General features: G+C 38.1%; 1 protein-coding gene across 1 annotated transcript in view; it reads right to left on the bottom strand.

Moving 5' to 3' along the window:
* The window catches only part of LOC149963234 (uncharacterized), a 73,065-nt gene that overhangs the window by 547 nt on the left and 46,736 nt on the right, over nt 1-25,782 (bottom strand). The window contains exons 17-32 of the mRNA XM_090165370.1: nt 23,401-23,535; nt 22,118-22,822; nt 20,391-21,010; nt 19,870-19,963; nt 18,865-19,785; nt 17,939-18,507; nt 17,374-17,434; nt 12,820-14,361; nt 11,086-11,774; nt 10,267-10,333; nt 8,643-9,461; nt 7,686-8,594; nt 5,845-6,257; nt 3,415-3,985; nt 1,613-2,344; nt 452-996 (exon numbers count right to left, since the gene is read on the bottom strand). Coding sequence (XP_090021496.1) covers nt 515-996; nt 1,613-2,344; nt 3,415-3,985; nt 5,845-6,257; nt 7,686-8,594; nt 8,643-9,461; nt 10,267-10,333; nt 11,086-11,774; nt 12,820-14,361; nt 17,374-17,434; nt 17,939-18,507; nt 18,865-19,785; nt 19,870-19,963; nt 20,391-21,010; nt 22,118-22,822; nt 23,401-23,535 — 9,329 coding nt within the window. The 3' untranslated portion in view covers nt 452-514. The remainder of the gene's footprint in view (nt 1-451; nt 997-1,612; nt 2,345-3,414; nt 3,986-5,844; nt 6,258-7,685; nt 8,595-8,642; nt 9,462-10,266; nt 10,334-11,085; nt 11,775-12,819; nt 14,362-17,373; nt 17,435-17,938; nt 18,508-18,864; nt 19,786-19,869; nt 19,964-20,390; nt 21,011-22,117; nt 22,823-23,400; nt 23,536-25,782) is intronic.

Raw genomic sequence — 25,782 nt, 5'->3', positions numbered from 1 at the left:
AAAAAACATTGTTAACTAACTTTTATTTTAAATGCCAAAAGAAAGGTTTGAAAAAAGAGAGTTCTTCGAATATCGGATCTAACCAACAAAATTCAAGCGTTTGCCAGACCTAAGGCTTAAATGCGGATAAATTTAAATTTCAATAAAGGGACTAAATTTTAATTTTAAATATTTTCTTCATCTTAAAGGGACACAATCATTTGAAAAACTCTGGGAGACTTGGAGGTTGTTCCATCTCTTAAGACTTTAGATGCGGGACACTAGCATAGTACTATAGCCCAGCCTTAAAATTCAAAGGATATTAAGGCTCCTTTAAGCCTTAGAAAAAGGTGGCTTCGTAGAGATGAATTGATTCCCGATTACACGCTAAACTAAAATATCTTGGCGTTCGAATGTTCACTATTTCACGAATGGATTCTTCATTTAATAATGACAGTTTTAAAGATCTTACCGTATTGTCTAAGTAGCGTTGGCTTAGGTAGAGAATATTATTTAACAATTGACCATAAGCGTTTCATGGAATTGGATCCATTGATGACTCTAATTGAGACATAATGCTATTCGCCAAAGATGAAGCGTTGACTTGACTGTTACCTGGTGGTGGACAATTATTTATCTGAATATTATCTCCTGGATGTTGTAAAGTGGTACGGCCTGCGCTGTTGCGTTTTCGCTGTCTCTCTTGGAGGTCCATCGCAATTTCTTCTCGGTGTTGGCTTTTCTGGTGAATATTTCCCTGGTGGACGTTAGGGAACCATTTATCGCAATAAAGACACTGCATTTGACCGGTGTGAGAGGTGAATTGGTGACGAAGGAAGACTTCATAATCGTCGAACCACATTCGACAATAGTCGCACACGAAAGGATAGATATCCGCGTGGTCCTCGAAGCGATGTTGTTTGAAGACTTCGTGATGACGTCGTTGGAATTGTCTCTCGCAATCTTTGCACGTTAGGTACGTCTGTCTCGGTGACCTTTCTTCATCACCTTCGTGGGCTGATAGTAAAAAATTAATATTAGGCACAACCAGAATCCAATTCGGTAATTTCAAAAAGTTTATTATGAACTTGTGACATAGCAACAAGGTTTTATTCCTTTCAGCCTGTTTCAGAACATACAGGGCCGTCTTTAGCTTTCAGGCGCCCTTGAGCTAATTATATTAGGCGCCCTTTTATATATTTTTTATAGTATGTGTTTAACAATTAAGGTCCAGACGGCGCCCCTACCGGGCGTGGCGCCCTAGGGCTTAGCCCTACCTAGCCCAATGGTAGAGAGGGGCCTGAGAACATACGAGCAATAAAATGCATCGGTGGTGTCTGCGGGGGTCGGACATTTCCCAAAATCTTGTACAAATTGGTAAAAATCCTAAAATAAAATCCTAGAATTTCATTCCTATAGATTATATGACAAATCCTTAAAGGAATGTCCGACCCCTCAATGGAATGGGTACGTTTTTTTAAAAATTGCAAACTGAATAAGCGGGTAAACCAATTTTAAAACCTCAACGCAGAAGTATTCACTAGGAATTAAGCACTTAGCGTAAATTTACGGTTTTACCAAGTAAATTATTTCAATCTGAATATTATAAAAAATAATAAAAAATCTAACTTACAAGTATTGGATAGCCGTCTTCTTTTTTCAGGTGGAATGTACCGGGAACAATTGGGCTCTACCGATGGAACATTCCCCAGGAACGGTATCACATTCGAATTTACCCTTGATTCGCAGTCACTAACATTTCTCTGGAAAGAAGTCTCCAAGAAAACTTCAGTCGATAAAAGAACAGGTTTCTCGATTGGAAGAATATTGTTGGTGGTAACCGAGGACAAAGACACGTCATCATTGGCTAGAGAACATGGTCGTCCTTGTACGGTATTATCCAATATGTCGGAAGTACAAATACCGGATACCGAAGCAGCAGTTGCTTGTATCTCGACTGCCGCCGTATCCTCGCCACAAGATGCTTCTGGAATATGGTTAGTCTCGAGGTTGAGATCAGTTATGGGTGAAGGGTGAGCCTCTTTAATGTGATTCTCGAGATGTTTATCGTAGATTGTGGTGTACTCGCAGGCGTTACACTTGAAGGACTCGTGAAGACCGTGGGTCACGCGAAGATGGAGGCCGTAGGACACGACGAACTCAAATTCATGCTTACAGAGATGGCAGACGTAAGTTTCTTTGTTTTTTTCTTTGGCATTATCATCGGCAGTGGTTGAGGTAACTTCAGTGTGATCGCGCTTGTTCTTTGGTAGATTGGGCTTAAGAGGCGAGAAAGTACGTGATGAACCTTCTTTATTTTCAGACAGCTTGGCTATTTTGGCGTCCTTTGATCTATTAGGCTTACCTGAAAAAAGAAAGTAAAAATTACGCTTTTTCCATTTGAATAGTATTATATTCCACTAGTATATGTGTATTCCATTCCCCTAATATATGTGTATTCCATTCCCCTAATATATGTGTATTCCATTCCCTTAATATATGTGTATTCCATTCCCCTAATATATGTGTATTCCATTCCCCTAATATATGTGTATTCCATTCCCCTAATATATGTGTATTCCATTCCCCTAATATATGTGTATACCCTTCCCCTAATATATGTGTATTCCATTCCCCTAATATATGTGTATTCCATTCCCCTAATATATGTGTATTCCATTCCCCTAATATATGTGTATTCCATTCCCCTAATATATGTGTATTCCATTCCCCTAATATATGTGTATTCCATTCCCCTAATATATGTGTATTCCATTCCCCTACAATGTGAATTCCATTCCCCTACCATGTGAATTCCATTCCCCTACCATGTGAATTCCATTCCCCTACAATGTGAATTCCATTCCCCTACAATGTGAATTCCATTCCCCTACAATGTGTATTCCATTCCCCTACAATGTGTATTCCATTCACCTACAATGTGTATTCCATTCACCTACAATGTGTATTCCATTCACCTACAATGTGTATTCCATTCCCTACAATGTGTATTCCATTCACGTACAATGTGTATTCCGTTCCACTACAACGTGGATTCTAGCCACCTACAATGTGTATTCTAGGCATCTAAAAAGTTTATTTTAGGCACCTTCAATGTGTATTCTGGCCATCTAAAAAGGTTATTTTAGGCACCTTCAATGTGTATTCTTGGTCACTACACCGTGTATTAAATAAATAAATAACCAGCTAAGCTAATACCCAAGGCACCACCTTAGGCGCAAGTCATCTAGCGACTTTTAATGCCTTTAAACAAGTGGCCAGGTTCTAGGCCACTACAATGTGATTTTAACTAGACTTTGAACCAGCAAGCTCAAAGTAAAGTACTATTCGTTGATTATTTAGGTTCTGGGGTATGAAATTTGTGTACATGGCATTAAGGTAATAATTTAAAAAAAGAGCATTGAAGAGCCTCACGTTTTAGTTTACGTTTTCCTAAATTTTTGAGTTGACTGCCATCATTAGCCTGATTATTTTCCGGAGTTTGCGTATCCCTGATTTGACTTGTAAGAGAAGATAATTTTTCAGAGTTTAAGCTACCGCTCTCAACGGGTGTATCCAAGCAACTATTCGTAACACTGCGGTCCATAAAGCCGTCTTCGTTGAGTTCCACTTGTTTTCCCAATCCACCATCATCTATCATTTTCGTAGATTCACAGTGATTCTGAAGGTGGGCCTTCAGCTGTCGTCCATTAGGAAAGTCTTGTCCACAGTGTTCACAGAGTCGAGGAATGTCCTCGGAAACGACGCACTCCATGTCGATGTGAGCGTTGAAGAGGTGGCCGTTGGGGAAATCCTCTCCGCAGAATTCGCAAAGTCGAGGAATGTCCTCGGAAATTGGTTCCTCTTCCAGTAATTGCAATATCAGCACCTTCTCGATAAGATCATCAAGAACAGCCTTAGCGTCATCCAAGCGATCTTTATCAGCGTGTGATTCTTCGTGAACATGGTTTACATTTTCCGTCAAGTCAACAATTGGTAACTCATTCTAAATATAAGAAACAAAACATGGCGTTAATTTAAGATGGGTTAGCTTTATTAGAACATAATAATAATCAGCTAGGCTAATACCCAAGGCACCACCTTAGGCCTAAGTCATCATGCGACTTTTGAAGCCCTTAATTCAGGTGGCCGGGTTACAATGCGTAGGAGGGTGGTGGCAAGCCCTGCATGCCACGAGATCGAGCCAACAGCTCCCTACACTAACTATTACCGTTAACCTATACAAGTTTTTATGGAAGGGGAAACCGAAGAACTCGGGGGAAAACCCCTTAAACCAGTGGGGAGAGAACTTGCAAACTCAACGCAGAAGGAGTTGTTCCGAGTTTTCACCCAGTGCCACAAGCTGGGATCGAACCCGGCTCCTCTTGCTGCGAGGCGAAAGTGCTAACCACTCCGCCATAGTCGTCTGTATGTGATAAGACTAACTGGATTAAAACCACTACAATCCATACTCAAGTTAAACCAAGCCAAATAGGTTTGACAATCACTCTATAAGTTTTTTCTCAAGCCTACTTGTTGAGGTTAACGGTAAGAGTTAGTATAGGGAGCTGTTGGCCCACGTGCATTAAGGGCTTTCCACCCACTTCCTACGCATCGTAACCCGGAATTATAAGTCGCTAGATGACTTGGGCCTACCTGATTATTATTATTATTAACTAAGAAATAGGCCTAACACAACTTTTTTGCACCGACACTATCCATCGCAGATTTTTTCTATTTTTAATACCAGCGCTTAATTCTAACGCCTTAGTAGTAACTTGCACGACCAGGATCTGATATTTGCTCCCTGCCAATATAAGAATTACAGGTTAAAAATTTCCAAATGATAAGATAATTAAAAAATATTTCCCGATTTTTAGATTTTCTAAGGTATATTTAAAGGAGTCGTAATACCAAAACCCAAATATATTTGTTGTTATCGTGTAATATATTTTAAATTTTTCAGTTTAAATAGGATTTTAATATAGGATTAAATTTTTAAAGACCATTTAAAAAATATAGGAAGCCATAGGGATTATAGAATCGCACAGAGCCATGTGAATTGGTTTTTTTACCAGTAATTCATATACAAACTTGAAATGCTTATCGTGGCCGTTTTCGTTTCGATTTGCTAGATCGCTTTAGCTCCTCCCTCCGACGTCAAAATATTTGTAATACTTTTGGCGTTTCATTGGCTTAAACCTCGACTAAAATTAAGCATGAAGTCGTCTGCTTCCAAATCTGTAGTCTGTGAGATGGCTAGGACAAAGATGTGAGCGAAGGTAAAAGGTAATTTCCAAAAAGTATTACAAATTACATCTGACGCCATCGAAATTATAGAATAAGGCAAAAACTAAAAAGCAGTAATAATAAGCTATGCTAATACCTAAATCATCAAGCGACTTTAAAGCAACTAATCCAGGTGGTCGGGTTACCATGCGTAGGAGGGTGGTAGAAAACCCTTCATGCCACTCGAGCCAACAACTCCCTACACTAACTATTACCATTAACTTCAACAAGTTTTTATAAAAGGGGAAACCGAAGAGCTTGCGGGAAAACACATTGAACCAGTGGGGAGAGAACTTGCAAACTCAACGCACAAGGAGTTGTTCCGAGCTTTCACCCAGTGCCACAAGCTGTAATCGAACCCGGCTCCTCTTGCTGCGAGGCGAAAGCCACTCCGCCACCCCACTTGGGACTGGGATGGTACCTTGGGTATTAAGTCTAGCCTAGCCACCCCAAGCGTAACGTAGGCGATCAGCGACATCTTACAATAAAGGATAGGGCGGCGTAAGTATTCCAAGTTCGTGAATAAATTCCTGATCACGGCTGATAAAGCATACCCCCCAAAAGCCAATATCTTACCGTCGCTTGCACTGTTGCATTTTCCCCTGGGTCCGTGCAATCGGATTCCCTCTCCAGTGTGATGGTGAAAGGTGTACTCTTCAGATGTCGTACGCCAACAACGGCACAAGTGGGCTTGAAGGGAGAGGCTTTCGTCTCGGGATGCCGTATCATGTGCCTGTCCATCTGTCGGGCCGTGAAGAAACGCCTCGCGCAGAAATCACACTTGAGCGGGGGTCCTTTAGGGTGAGTCGCGAAATGAGTCACAATGTCCTGCCTCCTGTCCGTTTTGTAATCGCACTTGTCGCACTTAAAGGGAAACTCGTCCCGATGGATTTGTTTCCTGTGCAACACGAATTGAGTTTCGTCGAAGAGCTGGTCGCAGTTCTTGCAGCGAAATGTTTGGACGTTTGTTATCAGGTTGTTTTCAACGCCTATTGGGTTGAACAGAAACGACGTTTTTAGTAAGATGATTTATCACGGTTACGATTCAAATTCTCTGACTTTTCCAGGTTTTCCCTGACCGTCTTCCCTGACTTATTTTGTGCAAACATTTTGTATTATTTAACCTATATTTTAGTAAAGGTTTCTGATTTGCAACCGAAATTCCACTCCCTGACATTTACCTGATTTTTAGACTAATTATTAAAATTCCTGACTTTTAGACCCGTATTCAAAATTCCTAACATTTCTAGGAATTCCAGGTTTTCCAGGTACTGTGGCAACCCTGTTTATACTAAAAACGTATATACTGGATTGTTACCATGAGGTTGGTAACAAATCAATCGCTAAAGGGTAACCAAAAATGAGGTGGGGAAAGCAACGTGGAAGGAACTGCTCTAACTGTACCGTGACACTGAAGCTCATATTTTAGCGTAACACACTAGCGCCACTGGTGGAATCCCTTTGAACTAGATCCTTCCACAGTTCCCCCTATCAAAAGCGTCATGGTGCTGTTTCAGTAGTTTCAACCATGTTTCCTTTTAAATGTTCTCACCCAGTATTAAATGGTATTGAACAGGAAGTAAATATTGGTAAATAACAAATTACCATTACTATTTAAAAAATAAATTTAAATGAACATGTATTAGTAACAGACTCTTTTTTTAATGTAATAAACAAAATTAAGGTTCAAAAAGGTTTAGGTTTCAATTGTTAAAATTATTTTTTTGTTTGAAAATGAATGTTGTTCAGTGTGTAATATTGTACCATTATTTACAATTATTAACCAAAACACCGTCTTTTGCCATTATTTACCAAAATACCTTTATTTACCATAATTTACCAAATACCTTTATTTACCATAATTTACCAAAATACCTTTAATTACAATACCATAATTTACCAAAATACCTTTAATTACAATACCATTATTTATCAGAATATTGCAAATTACCATTATTTATCAAAATATTGCAAATTACCATTATTTATCAAAATATTGCAAATTACCATTATTTACAAAAATACTGTAAATTACCATTATCTACCAAAATATACCTTTGATTACCATAATTTACCAAAATACCTTTATTACCATAATTTACCAAAATACCTTTATTACCATAATTTACCAAAATACCTTTATTACCATAATTTTCCAAAATACCTTTGATTACCATGATTTACCAAAATAACTTTATAACTTGATACTCCAAACTAGTGTATATGCTATTAATAACTTTGATTACCATATTTTTCCAAAATATCTTTGATTACCATAATTTACCAAAATACCTTTGATTACCATAATTTAGCAAAATACCTTTGATTACCGTAATTTACTTGTATTTTTAGAGCAATTAGAACCCCCTTAACACAGGTCAACAACAAATAAAAATATCATAAATATTTTTCCTCACCTCTCTTGTTGATCGCAACTTTTTCCACGTTTCCTTCGGCTACTACCATCACTTCATTATCATCATCCAGATCGATGACCTCAATTTCAGATGATTGTACATGAGGAGCAGTGTCTACCGTTGCGATAGGTTCAATTGATTTAGTTCCAACCACAATCTGTTCGCCTAATACCGGAGCTGGCTCGCTTCCAATCGGCATTGGATCGTTTCCTATCGGTACTTGTTCACTTTCCGCAGTCATTTGTACGTATTTTTTCGCAACTGGTACAGTGGATTCGGTGATAATTACAGAACATTCTGCTATTGATAAAGAAGATTCGTGTCTTGGCCGGGGAGTTTCGAAAAATGGCGAAGTGTTTTGGGCGATCGGTAATGTGTTTTGAATATTTGGGATTGTAGATTGTGGTTTCTCAATCGGTACCATATTTGGCGCAATCGGAACTATGGTTTGGGTAAATGCGACTTTAATGTGTGTTTGCTCAATTGGGACTGCATATTCGGCAATTGGGACTGCAGTTAGTGTTTGCTTAATTGGGACAGCATTTGGGATTGTTTCTTGTGTTTGCTCAATTGGGACTGATTTTTGTTTTTTCTCAATTGGGACAGCATTTGGGACTGTTTCTTGTGTTTTCTCAATTGCGATTGCATTAGGGACTGTTTCTTGTGTTTGTTCATTTGAGATTGCATTTGGAGAAATTAGGACTGTAACTTGTGATTGCTCAATTGGGACTGTATTTGGGGCAATTGCAACTGTAGTTTGTGTTTGCTGAATTGGGATTGCATTTGGGGCAATTGCAACTGTAGTTTGTGTTTGTTCAATTGGGACTATATCTTGTGATTGCTCAATTGGGATTACAATTGAGACTGTATCATGTGTTTGGTCAATTGGGACTGCATCTGGGACTGTTTCTGGAGTTTGCTCAATTGAGATTGTATTTGAGGCAATTGGGTCTGTACCTTGTGTTTGCTTAATTGGGATCGCATATGGGGCAATTGGGACTGTATCTTGTATTTGATCAATTGGGATTGCATTTGGGGCAATTAAGACTGTAGATTGGGTTTGCTTAATTGGTAGTGTATTTGGGGTAATTGGAACTACGGATTGGGTAACTGGGACTATGTTTCGAGTAATTGGGCCTATCGTTTGCGTAACTGGAACAATCCTCAAAGACCCGTATTTCTCCTTACGCTTATCTAGCACTGCCATAACTTCCGGGACGACGTTCTTTAAGGGTGAACATTTGATTATGTGAATAGACCATTTTTTTACATTACAAAAACGAGTGGAGCAGAAGCGACATTTATAATGTAAGGAGCTTTTAGAGCAAAGCCTCAAATGTTCCATTAAAAATCTTCGACTTAGGAAGCGAGCGTTGCAACAATGGCACAACTGGAGTCCGTGCTGGTTATGCATGTTATTCCAATGAACTTGTAACAAACATACCGAATGAAATTTCGTTCTGCAAATTTCGCATGGTGCGAGTACCCCTACAATGTGCATTTCCATGTGCAAAAGTAGATGGTACATCGTGTTGAAACGAAGAGAGCACGTAGTGCATTCGAAAGTATTAACAGCACCTTCAACATTCGATCGTTCTTGAAGTTCGTCCTCGGAGTTGGTGCCAAATTCGCCAACTGTTTGCGGGTATTGCTTAGTTTGTTCTTTTTCGTCGTCGGGAATCCTAGGAGAGGGTTTCGCCAACAGCGGAGTCAATTCTTCAGAAGCGCGAACTGAAGTGTGTTGCGTTTCGGTATTCCTTTCCTTAGTATCTACTTCTGAAAAATATAAAACGTTTTACGTTATGAAATCAAACGGCCACATTGATCATACTACGGGAAAGGAAAATTTTCACAATCTTGAATTTTACGAGAGAAGTATATATATCTAGGACATCGTTCCTAAAAAGACCCTTTTTTTATAAGAATCTAGGTCAATGAGAAATAGTGGACAATAAAGGCTAATAAATGAATATTGTACCTTAAAAGTTAAGACTTTTTATTTTAGAATATTTACATTATACTTCCAAAAGTAAGGAGACGACAAATTAGATAAAAACGTTTAAGCACAATCATTTTATCTGCAATGTTTTCGGTAAAAAATTTATGGCACACTATTTATCACAAGGGTCCATAAACTCCTTGTTGTCCTGGCCGGAAAATTAAATAATTTTCGATATTGCTACATCTACCAAACCAAGATTTTATCGCGTACAGTTAGTGGTTGAAAAACCATTATTCGAACTACTTTACATCAAGAATTTCATTAAATTTATTACGAATTAACTTGACACGGAGAAAGTGTGATATATTTGGAATCCATTAGCGGATAGAGATAAAGGACAAATAGTCCTGTTAGAACTGACGCAACGAAATGTTCTCACTTCCCATGTGCGGAGCTTAAAACTACGCTATCTTGGAACTTCTCAAAACTGCACGGGAGTTTGCAAGTAATCTCCCCACTTATGCCTAAGGTGGTGCCTTGGGTATTAGCCTAGCTGATAATTATAATTCATTATTACCCTGAAGGATTATAAAAAGCGGGATTTGAGGTTAAGACACATTTTAAAACACTGATACGTACCAGTAGCACTGGGTATCGTTATTTCTGGAACATTAACAGCATCTTGACTCTCACAAATGCTTTCTTCCTGCGGGAAAAAAACCACAATGCAATAGTCATTCAAGGATATTAATTTTTTCTTAACAAGCAATAACTTATAATTTGTACTTAGGGAGAATTACTATGTTGAGACGATCCATAGGATCAATGGAGTCATGTGCCCGCGGTACAAGATGGGAGTATGAAAAAAGTCACCGGTGTCTGCTCCAATCACAGGACTGACTTGGTTTTTTTAAGAGAAAGGAGCTTATTATTATTATTCATTCTCCCTAAGTATCAATTCTTGAAACAGCTGTGACGATAATATCTTTCACGGAACTTTAGTTAAATATGATGTAGTTACATCTAAAACCAGTCATAGCGCATTACACCAGCTTTCCTACTACTGCTCAGTTATTCTTCTACTATTGCTACGTTGTTCATCTACTATTGCTACGTTGTTCATCTACTATTGCTACGTTGTTCATCTACTATTGCTAAGTTGTTCATCTAGTACTGCTAAGTTGTTCATCTACTACTGCTAAGTTGTTCTTCTACTACTGCTAAGTTGTTCTTCTACTACTGCTAAGTTGTTCTTCTACTACTACTCCTAAGTTGTTCTTATACTACTGCTAAGTTGTTCTTCTACTCTTAAGGTATTCTACTACTGCTAAGGTCTTCTACTATTACTACTATTTTATTACTAACCATGAAAGGAACTGTCTCATTTTGATTTTTAAAAAATATTTTGCTCTATTATTTTAACCTTGTTCTGATCGTCAAATTTGTGTTTATACTTACCGGAGCGTTATCTGAGTAACACAAAGTAATACTATCTGTCCCTTTGAATCCCTCGTTTCTTTTCGCAGAGAGATGTTCTTCTTGCAACGGTTTAAATTCCGGGGAGGACGGTCTTTTACGATCTTCGGTCTGTACGGCGATCTTTGAGTGGTACCTCATGTGCTTTGTTCTTTGGGCTTCGGTGAAGAAGCACCTTTCGCAGAAGTGGCACTTCAATCTACTGACGAGATGCGACTCGAAATGAACCACGAACTCTGACCGTTTGTCCGTTTTGAATTCGCAATGGACGCATTTGAACGGAGTCGGATCCTGATGGGCGGATTTCCGGTGCGCCACGAATTGTTCTTCCTCGAAAAGGTGAACGCAATCTTTGCACAGAAACGTTTGCACTTTCTTAGGTGGTTCCGGTGTTCCGTTTATAACCGGGGTCGTTTTCGATGGGCTAATTGAGTTGGCGTTTGTCGCTACGTGCGTTTTTATGTGTTCCAAAAGTTCCTGTCGTTTCATTGTCCCGAAAGAACATTTTCGGCAGATAAACGGCATCGTATCCGGATGAACGGCTCGATAATGCGACACGAACTCAGCCTCGATGAAAAACGAGTCGCATATCTTGCAGCGAAACGTCTGTATTGAAGATGAGTTCTTGGCAATCTCGCCGTTCCGACTATTATTAGCATCGATTGTTTCATCTACGGTACAAATGAATTAACAGGTCATAAAAAGCTGTTGGCTACTTATAACACGTCCTTAATACAAGAAATATACAATATATATCTTAAGAGAGGGCCATTTAAATAAAACATATACCGTCGAATTCTCGAGGCACTTTTCAATGATTCGAATTTCCCTCTATTTGTGGTCCGCATCACGGCTCAATATTTACCGCGTGTATTACTGCCCGTAAAATGCAAAAATTAAACTGTTTACTTATATTTCATTAGCATAAAACCATATTTTCCGATGTAATACTTCAAGAAAGATACGGGTGATGACACAGCCATGGGCCGCAAGAGGACCCTACTGCTGACAGTCACAGCTCAGACGCCAGCTACCCAACCCTCCAATGGGACGACCACTCCCCACTTCGCGCACAGCTGTGGGAATAGAATGGATGCTGTAGCACCATCGACAGACACACAGCTCACATACAACGTGAAGTGTAAGCCCCAAAAAGGCGGACAACTGGCCACAGCGCCTCATACAGAGACCCACCGCCGCACAGCTGGAAACTAACTCCACCAGAGCGTTGACAGTGCATGGACCACCCCCGTTAACCTGAGCCAAAGCCCATTTTCCGGCCCCTACCTGACCGAAGTCAGTTGGGGTAGGACCACGGCTAACATCTCCCAGTGTGCCACCACCCTTATGTGTTACAAGAGCTGGACCCCGACCGGACAGGGATAAGTACGCTGCTCTTCTTTATTTTAACTAGGCTTTTCTCGTAAGATATATATTATATACTTCCGTTAATAGTTAAGATAACTTAAGTCATTCGGACCCCCGATTACTTGTACCGAATTGGTTACACAAAATGATTGGCAAAAAACTCTTCGTTGGAAATTCAAAACTTCTAACATTTCATTAAGTTTAAGAGCTGGTATTCCCTTTTTAAAAACATACTACAGTAACGAATTTCATACAACGAGGCCTAATAAAGGTTTTGCCTATTTCCACGTTTTAGTATTAATAAAAAGTTGCGTTAATAGGGACTACCGATAGAAAAATTTACTATACTTTGTATGCTCGTATTTCCTGGAATATTAGTCTCAGCTCCACTATCGCAAGATTTTACATTCTGATTTGGCTCTTTTGAAATCGTTTTCGCTGGAAATTTATCGGTCACAGTCAGTGTTTGAGCTTTCGGCGCAGTTGAGGTCTCTGCTTTCTTTGATGTCGTAGTCTGAGTTTTCAGCGCAATCTCGGTCTTTGCTTTCGACGCAGTCTCAAGTTGGCCTTTCGGCGCAATCTCGGTCTTTGCTTTCGACGCAGTCTCAAGTTGGCCTTTCGGCGCAATCTCGGTCTTTGCTTTCGCCGCAGTTTCAAGTTGGACTTTCGGCGCAATCTTGGTCTTTGCTTTCGGCGCAATCTCTGTTTTTGCTTTCGGCTCAATCTCCGTTTTTGCTTTCTCGGTCTTGGCTTTCAGCGCAATCTCGGTTTTCGCTTTCGGCACAATCTTTGTTTTTCTTTTCTCGGTCTTTGCTATCGGCGCAATCTCCGTTTTCGCTTTCTCGGTCTTTGTTTTCGGCACAATTTCTGTTTTTGCTTTCTTGATCTTTGCTTTCTGCGTTATCTCTGTTTTTGTTTTCGGCACAATCTTTGTTTTTGCTTTCTTGGTCTTGGCTTTCGGCGTTATCTCTGTTTTTGTTTTCGGCACAATTTCTGTTTTTGCTTTCTTGATCTTTGCTTTCTGCGTTATCTCTGTTTTTGTTTTCGGCACAATTTCTGTTTTTGCTTTCTTGATCTTTGCTTTCTGCGTTATCTCTGTTTTTGATTTGGGCACATTCTCCGTCTTTGCTTTGGGCGCAATTTCGGACCGGACTTTCGGTGCGTTGACTATTTTGAAAGACGTACATTGTGATAAATGCAAAGTCCATTTGTGGCATTGTTCGAAACGCTCCGTGCAGAAGCGACATTGATAAGGCCATCCGGTACAACGGCTCAAATGGTCGATCAAGAATCTGGTACTTTTGAAGCGCGCCTTGCAACGGTAGCACAGTTCCAGTTTGTGGACGTTGTGCTCCCTCTCCCAGTGTTCGTTCTGAGAGTCGTCAGTCTGACATTCCACCCCACAAACCTCGCAAGGGCCGACTTCTCCAAATATGTGGACTTCGAGATGCAGCAACAGGTGGTACATATTCCCGAAGCTAATCGAGCAAGATAAGCAGTCAAAAGTGTACTTCAAACGGTGAACTTCCTTGTGTCGTTTCAGTTCTTCCATGGAATAAGTGCCATACTCGCAACTTTGGCACTTTAAGGGTTCGGCGTCGCCGTGTTCCAGCTGACGATGATCGACGAAATGGCAACACGTGTCGAAATTTCGATCGCATTCGTAGCAATTGAAGACTATTTCCGGCTCGTCTTGTTCCATATTTATTTCATTCGCGGGTAAGTCGCTGAACGATGTTTTTGGAAGGTCGACATTGGCTGTCAGACTTTCCTCATTTTCGGAAGATGGGACGTCATCAGGTTGAGACGAGGCATTTGAAATCTGCACTTTATCGGTTACATCTGCATTCAATGGATTCAAGTTGAGTTCTTCCGCGTCATAATCATCGCCTGCAAATAAATCGTCAATGTTAAAGAGAAATAAGTTATTAAAGCGACTCAAATGGCGAAATGATTGTCATCGTCGTAGGACTAGTGAAAGTCTAATTGATATTAGCGGTCTGGGATATTCGAGGTTTAAGTTTAAAACCGACAAGTTTATGGGAACCTAGGAGCTTGTGATAACAAAGTACGTCAATCAGCACGCATGAAATATAAAGACCAATTAGGCATGATTAACTAAGACGTTTCTACGCGCAATAGCAGAGGTGATCCCTGTTAAGAACGTTTAAGACTCTCAGGTCGTTTCGTAAGGTTAAGTTAGGGTGAGTTATGGTTAGGTTAGGGTGAGTTATGGTTACGTTAGGGTGAGTCAAGGTTACGTTAGGGTGAGTCAAGGTTACGTTAGGGTGAGTCAAGGTTACGTTAGGGTGAGTTAAGGTTATGTCAGGGTAAGTTAAGGTTATGTTAGGGTAAGTCAAGGTTATGTCAGGGAAATTAAGATTATGTCAGGGTAAGTTAAGGTTATGTTAGGGTAAGTTAAGTTAAATTTAGGTTAAGATTACTTTAAAATGCGAAAAGGTAGAATGAGTCAACTACCTAATAATAAATAGAGGTTTTTATTATACTACAGCGATAAAATTATTTGATGGTCCGATTTCCCGAGTTTCCCAGATATTTTCCTTTACTTTTTAATAAAATATTTTGCCAATTTTAACAGACACTTAAAGAAACATTTTGCATTTGGAACCAAAATTACATACCCCTATTTAAGACCAATTTTTAGACCCATTTTTGTTGTTTTCCAGATACTGTGTCAACCCTTTACTAATGTTACATGGTTTTTCTTTGGCTCGAATAGTTAATTTTGGTTACGAAAAGGTAAATTAAGCTCGTCGTAAATTATGTTAAGGTTAGGGTAGGGTAAGGTTACGTTACGTTAAGGTTAGGATAAGCTAAGGTTATGTTACGGTAAGTTATGTTAAGGGTAATATAAGCTCAGTTAAACTAAGGTTACGTTAAGGTAAATTATGCAAAGGTTAAGGTAAGCTAAGCTAAGATTAGGGTAAGCTAAGCTAAGATTATGGTAAGCTAAGTTAAGCTAAGGTAACGTTACAGTAAGTTATGTTAAGGTTAGGTTAGAAAAAGTGAAGTGAAGTTTAGAATAATAATATTTGCCTAATCCTAAAGTCATACTTTTTGTTTTTTGTGTGATAAATTGTTTCTGGTTATATTATGGTAAGTTGGGATTAGGTTAAATAAAGGTTATGTTTATTAAAAATTGCAAAAAGTAGAAAAGTCCATCTACCAAGTCGTAATAACTAAGTTGGCATTAGACTAATATTATGCTAGAGGGTTGCCATAGGTTTTTAAATTCAAATTCCCTGACTTTCTATAACCATTTCCAAATACTTTCTTTAAAAATTTGCTTTTAGTAAACATTTTGAATTTGCAAGAAAAGTTATCCGATTTTTCGCTGACTTTTAGACCAATTTTCAAATTCGACGATTATTCCCACTTTTAGAGCCGTTTTCAAATTCTACAATTTTCTCTGACGTTTAGACCCATTTTCAAATTCTACGATTTTTCGCTGACTTTAAGACCAATTTTCAAATTCCACGATTTTTCTCAGACTATTAGATCCATTTGCTATTCTACGATTTTTCCCTGTTTTTTAGAACCATTTGAAAATTTCCCAATTGTTAGCTGAATTTTAGAACTATTTTCAAATTATCGGACTTTTTCATGTTTTCCAGGTACTGTGGCAACCCTGTAGTAAACTCATAATCTTTGTCTTTTGATTGAAAAAATTTACTTTTGGTTTGGTTACGGAAGTTAAGTTAAGGTAAGGTTAGGATTAGGATTATGTTTACTATATTACTAAAAGTTATATCGTTTGTCTTTTCTTCGAAAATTTTATTTTGGTTACGAGAGCTAGGAATAACAACCACATGCCAAGTTGGAATTCCAAATGAACATTGGGAACCATTCCTACGTTTTGTCCTTAAAATCATACGATTAAATGTTATAACATGATTATTTAAAGCGTGTAAGTAAGCTAGAGGGTGGGCGTACTTGGTTATAGGTGGTATCATATGTAAAGTATTCGCTCATAAGTATGCATTAGAGAGAACTTCTTTCACATGAAACACAATAGGTGTTAAAGAAAACAGGAGGCCGAGTGTAAATTTTTTTTACGTCACAAGTTATAGTTATAAGATAGAGAGCACCCGCTGCAGTGGATAAGGATTTAGAAATTTGAAGTCCATGTGCGAAACGCGCGTGACAATAAAGTACTAAAAAGCTTAAGCTCGTGACGCAGAGAAAAACATTTTATACTTTTAATTCTGTTATTGCTTTATTTTATGGAAACACCTTTTAGTGTAGCGTAAATGGAAAATTCTTGTATTCCTTGAGCTTCTGAAAAGGTTATCATGTAAAATTAATCTCGTAACAGCGACGCCCGTGTTAAACTATAGATTGACAAAGCCGGAAACGGGCGATTAATTATTCGCGATTACAAAATCCGTTTCACTACTAAGTTTCTCTGTCTAACCATGTTGTTGTCTCGCGAAATAAGGAATCTCTTGGGGTACTGATTATTTTATCCCGGGCCTCGGACAGGATGTCTTCTATGGCTCTTAGGTGATCGTCGAGGACACTTGCTTTCAAAACTATAATGACGATGACGTTACGAATTTCCAAAATTGATCAGATCCAAATTCAATTTTGATCGAAAATTGCATACAAAATGTCTTATACTTCATCCAATTACTATGTTTTAAATTCAGCTTTATTTATTTTAATTTGATAAAAAATTATTCGATCTAAACAGAATTCCAAGTGGACATTTCTTGATCAAAATTGGATTAAAATTTGGACATCATATTCGTAAAGGAAACGTCACTAGAATACTTCATATTATAGGCTAGGTGCAAACTAAGGGTATGGATTTGGATCGGTTCGTTGATATAAGAAAGGTTTCGCGTCCTTCATTGTGCAGAATCTTTGGTCATCCCTTACCATTATCGCTGGAGTGGTTCATCCATGGGTCATCATTGATACTGTTGTTAACATCTTCATTCTGTGAAAATATAAATTTCAAATACAGTATTGCAAACCATGTACAATAATATCTCATCGGAAAAAAGATATCCCACTAACTAGCACTTGTAACCGAACTGAGAAGTATATTATCGTCTTTGATAGTAATATAATTCAACTTGGGAATAATTAAACGCTAGGGGGTTCTATGCCGAACTCAGGGGCAGCGTTGGGGGGTAAGCAAGACATGCTATAGCCTACGTTTGTTTTAACTTAAGGAGCCACAAATCGACTTGAGGAGAAGGGGCCTCCTCGATTTATGCATAAAACAAAGTTATTTTAATTCAATACATAGGGGGCCACAATCGAGGAACAGGGGCCCACAATTGAGAAATATCTCTAGGAGCCACCCCAAAATTAACCTTGATTGCTCAATAACACTAATTAATAAGGATAAAACCAATAAAATTATTTTAAACAGGAAATAACCACACCAGAGGTTTTTTTCTTGACACATACCAATTACAAATAACTCATAGCTTACATGTTTTTCTCGAGACGATTCTTCAGAGCCAGATAGTTTCTTCTGAGGCACGGTGTCATGTTTGCTTTCCGGTTTATTGATGTGACACGGCATGTGTTTAATTCTTTGCTGATCGTTGTAAATATATTCTTCGCAAAAGTCGCATTTTAAAGTCCCTTCTCTGACGTGCGTCTTGCAGTGCGCCATGAAGTTGGCTCTCTTGTCAGTTGCAAATTGACATTTATTGCACTTGAAGGGTTTTACATCATCATGCGTGAATTTCCGATGCAAGACGAATTTATCCTCTTCGAATAGCTGATCGCAATCTTTGCAAAGGTAGGCTAGATCACCTAACGGTCGGTCATTGCGAGGGTGGGACACTTTGCGCGTTTCAAGGTGTTTCAATATCTTCGACCTTGTCCGGACTCCGAAGGAACACTGTCCGCAGTGTTCGGCGAATTCACCTTCGTCGAAGAACGAATCGCAGATCTGGCAGTGAAACGAATCGACCGGGGACGATTGCCCGAAAATAGGATTCGGGTCCACTGACGTTCGACCGCTTGCCTCTTCGCGTGCTACTTTTTCGACTTCTAATGAATTAAAATAAGCGATTTGGTATAATTTCGATAAGTTTACCAAGATAAATAGAATTTGGCTTGTGCGTATGATAAAACCTACGTTAAAGGGTGTCTTTATTAAGCTTAATCTTACTTTTTCATAGATTGTAAATAATTGGGCATTGAAAGAAGAAATTTAAAATAAATAGGTTTTCAAATTCAGAGAAAAAGACATGCAACATGCTATAATATAAATGTATATAACAGTGGTGCCCAAGTTTTCAATTACAGAGCATTATAAATTAATTTATTTGGCACAAATGCAACTCGAACATTTGATAGGCTTAAAGTCATTAGCTCATTTTGAACTATTAAATGTAAATTACTCACCTGGTTTGTCACCGGAAGCTACATCCGTTCCATTATCCCGCTGCGTCCGTTTGGGAATTGTGTATCGTAGCCACCGCTTCTGCCAAGCGGACATTTCATCTATGGTTTTGTCTTCCTCAACGACGGGATACTCAATGGCCTTAACACCGGAAGTAGTGTCGACCTTATCTTCACTGACGAGCATAAGAGAGCCTTTCTTATCGATGGACACCGTCAATCTTCCCGTAGACTTGTCACGCCGGGCCATAAAATTATTAGTCGAAGTTTGACATTCGAAAGCGTGAGAAGACCATCCTTGCAAATCGGAGAATCTCAAAGAGCAAAACCGGCAGAGATAAGCTCCGCCGGAACAACTGCTCAAATGGTCAATTAATAACTTTCTCGATTTGAAGCAAGCTTTGCACTGATGACACAATTCCAGTGAATGGACATTATGGGTTTCCTGCCAGTGTTCTTTTAAGGAATCCTCGTCTGGAAACGTCCCGGTGCAAAGCTCGCAAGAACGGACGTCACCCAAGATATGCACCTCGTAATGCAAAAGCAAATGATACATAGACTCCAATAGTCGGTGGCACAAAGTGCACTTGAAAGTGTGTTTTCTAGCGTGAATGTCTTTGTGGCTTTTAAAGTCTTGTTCACTTTTGGTGCTGTAATCGCAAAGAGAGCACTTTAAGGATTCGCTGTCGTCGTGTACCGATTGACGATGGTCGACGTAGTCGCCGTATTTATCGAAAGTGTCCTCACACTCTTGGCAGCAGTAGGCTGCGGTCACTTGTTTGGTTCGTGGTTCTCGATTAGTTTGCTTAGCTGGTAGCGACTTCCTCGAAGAGCGATTGGGAATGGTTACCAAAGACTGATCACCATTCCTACTAGTTCCTGAAGAAATCGCCTTTGATTTCTCCTTTAACTCCGTGTTCGGGTCTAAACAAAAAATGTGTAAAAAATAAACCAGCTAACCCTAAGGCGTAGATCCAACCATAAAGGGAAACAGTTGGAAGCACTTACCACTGAGACAAGTTGTCTCTGGGGCATCCGAAACGTTGTCTTCATTGCCGCTCTCGACGAAAGAGAGTTTCCGCTTAACTGGAAACAGATGGTCCTAAAAAAATTAAAGTAAACCATAAATATTAATATGGTTAAACAAACCCTATGCATTAAAACTATAATAAAAACGAAAAAACAAAACACTGTTGGATAAATTATTTAATGAAAAATATTGGACACATACTATATGATATGTTTAATAAAATATTTTATCCTTTACTATGCAATAGTGGTTTTTATCCTCGTTTTTATTATAAATCATACATAGGCTACGAGATCGATAAATATTGATTTACAATTATTAATATTATTTTATTTAAACATTAGTCATCTCTTGATTGTAATCATTACCATATTTTTTATTTCCTAAATCTGTCTTAGATTATTTGTAATTATTAAATTTTATTTGTGAAGTCTTGGTAACCACCCCGAACACGCTCAATACAGTTTCCAGTAATATATTTTACGATTGAATAACTTACAACAACTGATGGAGATAGCTTTTCTGGAACTTTATACTGGACGTCTTTGGGCGAACTCGACAATTTCTTCAGTCGAGGCGCCTCTGTCTTCGGCGGACCTTTACTAGCCACTTTAATTTGCTTGTTCATTCCGTGCGTTTCAAAATGTTTCTCGAAGTTTGTTCTCTTGCGAGCTTTGTAGTCACAAATACTGCACTGGAACGGGAAAAGGTCTTTATGTTCAACTCGTCGATGCGCCACGAAGTCCCGCTCGTTCAATAGCAACGTGCAATCTAGGCAGCAGTAGGTTGGTTCGTCTTGAACGGGTTCGTGGTGGTCCGTCGATGGTACCGGTACTTCTGTCGCTGTTTCGTCGGTCCAGCCGCAGTTGCTTTCGAAGTGCGCCACAAACTCGTCTCGGCGAAGCGTTCCGTAAGAGCACCGGCTGCATTGGAACGGCACCTTGTTAGGATGGACTTTTCGGTAATGCACCACGAAATCGTTCTCGTCGCACACCAGGTCGCACTCTTTGCACCAAAAGGCCTTGACGGAAGCGACGCTTTCCGAACTCTCAATTCGTTGATTGGCATTTCGTCGCTTCCTCGCTGTTTTAGCCTTCCTTTTCTTCTGTCTCGATGCTGCTAACGGAAAAAGAACGTCTCATATTGAAAATATTTTAGAAACACCACGTCCATCGACAACGGGCAGGGCCCTCGTTACTATACATGTTCAAACTCGGGTCCCGAAGCTGCACAGGCCAGAATTTATGCCGGCTTCCTCCACCCCCGTCTCGCCGTTAGGTACAAATACCTGTCAGATTAAAGCCGCTACAGATTCAACTGTGGCTTTTTTCATTCGTAAATTGTACTTTTTTCCATATCATTTAAGCTAAACATCAACCAATTAAGAAAAGATAATATTACTCTTACAAGGAGACGACCCTAGGTGATAATCACCGATTTGGTTCAAACTCGGGTATAGTGTACACCTCCATGTACCTTAAAAAAACCTGCAAGGGAAAAGTTGCGACGGACTTTCGTTTTGCCATGGCAACCGAAAACGTTTTTTACATCAAGATTTGGGATTTTTCCATTGAAAATAACATGGGAATCTGAAGGATAATAAGGGTCCCCCCCCCCCTGTGAAACCTTTTAAAAAATGAAATTTTTTGAAAATTTCAAAAACGTTAAAAAAAAGTTTAAATTGATTTATAAAATAAATTTAATCAAGTTTAAATGCAATTTGGTCAATTGGGGGACCCTTAAAATCCTTCAGATTCCCATGTTATTTTCAATGGAAATAATTCCAAATCATGTTGCCAAAAACGTTTTCGGTTGCCATGGCAAAACGAAAGCCCGTCGCAACTTTACCCTTGCAGGTTTTTCAAGTTACATGAAGGTGTACATTATATCCGACTTTGAACAAAATTGGTGATTATCACCTAGGGTCGTCTCCTTGTTAGTTTGACGTTGTTCCCCGTCAATGTACAGAATTTTCTTGAATCTACGAAGCAACTATTGGGTAGAGCAAGTTCATACCGGAGACTCGAGAGCGCGCTGTTAACTAACAAAAAATACCTCAGTATTTACTGGTTTTATTTGATGTATGAAATTCAACTTAATAACGATTTGAACAAAATTAATTAAACCCAACAAAATTGGATTCTAGTTGGACTGCATCAAGTCAGTTTTGAACGGGCCATTTCCTACAAATGAAGATTAAGACATCTACTAATTAATTAAACTAACCAGAAATGGACTTCGGGCTTTTGGCTTTGTCTTCAATATTGCGTAGATCAATATCACTTAATTTTTCCAACCTGACGAAGCATTTGACCTGATAACCAAGCTTCCAATCTCTTGAAACCACAGATGCTTTTCCAAAGATTTTTGAATCAGTTTTTTTCACGATTTTCGAAGCAGGAATGTCAGACACTTTTGTATCAGGTTGTTCGAGGTTTTGCAAAACAGGAAGGTCAAATATTTTTGAATCGGGCTCTTCAACGTTTTGCAAAACAGGAAGGTCAAATATTCTTGAATCACGTTCTTCGACTTTTTGTAAAACAGGAAGGTCAAATATTTTTGAATCAGGCTCTTCAACGTTTTGCAAAACAGGAAGGTCAAACATTCTTGAATCACGTTCTTCAACTTTTTGTAAAACAGGAAGGTCAAATATTTTTGAATCAGGCTCTTCAACGTTTTGCAAAACAAGAAGGTCAAACATTCTTGAATCACGTTCTTCAACTTTTTGTAAAACAGGAATGATTAAGTTGTGAGAACCAACGTCGTCAACGACGGTGTTCGGACCAGTGTCGGAAAAGATGGTCGAACCCGGGTCGTCAAAGGTGTTCGAACCAGGGTCGTCAAAGGTGTTCGAACCAGGGTCGTCAAAGGTGTTCGAACCAGGGTCGTCAGAAGCAATACTCTCGGGCCCTTCCTTTATTTCTCTTTTAACTATTAAAAAAAAAGGAGAAAAGGTGTTACCATAAGTCTTATAAAATTTAAGTGCGTCTATCGGATAATTTCTGGAATTTGAATATCGCTTATAGATGGTTCAAATTGTTCATCTGGAAATGTTTTATAACCGTTATATTAAATTGTTAAACATAAAAAATAACATAAATTACAGTCGAAGGTTATGAAATAATTCGACAACTTGTAAATCATAAAAATATGTTACCACAAAAATATTATTGTATAAAACACGAAACGTTTCAATAAATTATAAAATAAAACCTTGAATAAATTATAATACACTTAATTAAAGTATAAAATAATGAAAAATTATGATACAAAACCCTTAAATACCCAAAAAAAGTATTCTATAAAACCTTAAACAAATTATGGCATAAAATCTAGGAAAGATTTGAATAAATTATATCATAAAACCTTGAAACGATTGCATAAATTATGGTAAAAAGCATTGACACTCTTGAATAATCTATAAACTAAGAAATTTAACCTTAAATTGGTTGAAATTAATTAAGGAACTAATTGAATAAAGTTTAAAAATCTATATTCAAAACATTTACCTGAATTTGCATCGGCGGGTGTGGGTGATTTCAACCGGTCCAATTTCACGAAGCATTTAGTTTTAGAACTGAGTTTCCAGTCTTTTTCATAAATGAATCGTAATCCCGATGACTTCGAAACAACACGACGAACGTCTGAAATAATTAGAAGAATTACTTTAGTGTTATTTCTCATTATCAAAATGGGAGGGAATTTTCCGTTAGAAATCCGTTAAAAGTACAAACATCTCCTCTGTTTGCCCTTAACATATGTATCATAAGTATGCCATAAAGGTATTTTCCTTGTAAGGAAACTTTGTAAAAGGGATGTGACGTAATTTGCATAACGTTTTCCAACTTGCGACGAATTACGAGACAAACAAATTTGAAATGGGAAACGGAAAGTAATGACGTAACACATCTTGATGCACGTGGGAATTCTCGTGCTAGAAGCTTTGACAAGTCAAGTTTAACTCGCGATTCGCGTTTACCCGTTAACCTTTATAATTGTTTTTTATTGGTCATACGGCAAAAAAAACTTGAGTTGTTAATTTTCCGGAAAAATTAAATTTCCAGAAACCTTTCCGCAAATCGGAAAAAAAAATTTAATTACATTTTATGGGCATTTAATGTTTTTAGCTTTTTATCGATATAAAATGTCTAATAGCAGTAAATATCCTACAAAACCTTAATAGTGTTACATTGTTAATCAGTTTAAAGCTAGTCTAGAGGTTTAGTTTTACTTTTAAAACAATATTAGACTAATAGGCCTCGGTCATTTTCAGACTTAAAACATTAAAAAATACAAAGACTAATAATTTTCTCTTTTCTAATACCCTTATTCTGTTCCGTTTGAAATAAGTTCTAATTGAAATTGTTTCAACGGATGTTAGCCGGCGACATATTTAAGAGTGCTACATACTTCCTTAGTTGAAGATTTCATTATGAAATAAATAAACAATAAGTTGTAACTCTCTTGGAATAACCTTTAGCCTTTCCAGTCCACTTATTCTATGTTTTGTAGCGTTTTCTATGGAGAGGCTTACTTATGTGAGTGGTTAAATTACCCGTGTATTTATGAACAACAAAAATAAAAATTAAATTAAATGTTTAATACCATTTTTTGGGAGAGAGAGATAATCGAACATCCAATATTGGTTTTCTAGCCAAGTTAAATACCAAATCAAATATTTAAGACGTCGAATAGTTTAGTCAAATACTTTTGAACGAAAAAACCAGCCACTTAATTGATAAAAAACCAATAGTATTTCAAATACCACATAATTTAACATTCTAGCCAAAAAGAAAACTAACAGATAACTGAGTAGCACCCCAACACGCGACACTATACGCGCCCTCTTTGCAAACAATTTTAAATAATAAACATTTACTCCCACCATTTTATAATATCTGATTATTTGATCAGGAAAAACCAATATTCGCGATTATTTTCAATATTCGATTTGGTATTCGATCGAATTATATAGTGAAACCATATGTAACATAATTACTCATAAGTATGCTACTGTACCTTTATTTAATTCAAAAATATTAACTAACGGTTTATTTCACCAAGAACCAGTAAAAAGGTGGACTACGTTAGATTTTAACCTTTTTATTAATCCTAGTAATTTTGGGAGTCACACTATTGTCTACTAACCTATGTATTTAGGCCAATGGAAAACCTCTAAATTGAGAAGGAATTTTTGGTGTCGGAATTTTAGTTATACCAATGTAGCTTTATTTGAATTTATAAACTCGCTCGGTTTGTGCGAATGAAGTTAAATAATGAGTAGTTAGGTAAAAGAAAAAGTTGGGGAAAATGACCAATACGGTTCGGTTCAGTGATCACTTTCCTAGATTGAAGAAGTCGTCGAAGTGGGATATTCCACCAGCTTAAAACACAAACCAAGCCTAGAAGGATTAAGCCTAGGCTCCAATGAATCTGCAAACACTCCACTTCAACCTTGTAGATGGCTCAGAAAAGCTCAACCCGAATTTCAACTAACATTTTTCAATAAACCTGCTTCTTTTATTTGACAATGGAAATATCTCTTTCTATAAAATAATATACACCAGGGTTCGTACGAAAATTTCTGATATAAAATCCCTGACTTTTCCAGGTTATCCCTGACCAATGTTAGCTAATATTCCTGACCTTTTTGGTTATATTTTTGGACATTTTTTTTATTTTAGGTCAAAAATTCTTTGTTAATGTGTGGTTTGGTTGACTAACTAAAATCCCTGACTTATCCTTGACTTTCAACGAAAGCATTTGAATCCCTGACATTTTCCATCCATTTTACAGATCCCTGACTTATCCAGGTTTTCCAGGAGATCCAGGTTCTGTACGAACCCTGTACACGCATAAATGTATAAAAAGTGTTATTTTTTGAAAGCGCG

This window comes from Leiobunum rupestre, chromosome 1, assembly GCF_980474605.1.
Source record: "Leiobunum rupestre chromosome 1, qqLeiRupe1.1.hap1, whole genome shotgun sequence".
Lineage (NCBI taxonomy): Eukaryota > Metazoa > Arthropoda > Arachnida > Opiliones > Sclerosomatidae > Leiobunum > Leiobunum rupestre.
This window is presented reverse-complemented; position numbering and strand designations above follow the sequence as displayed.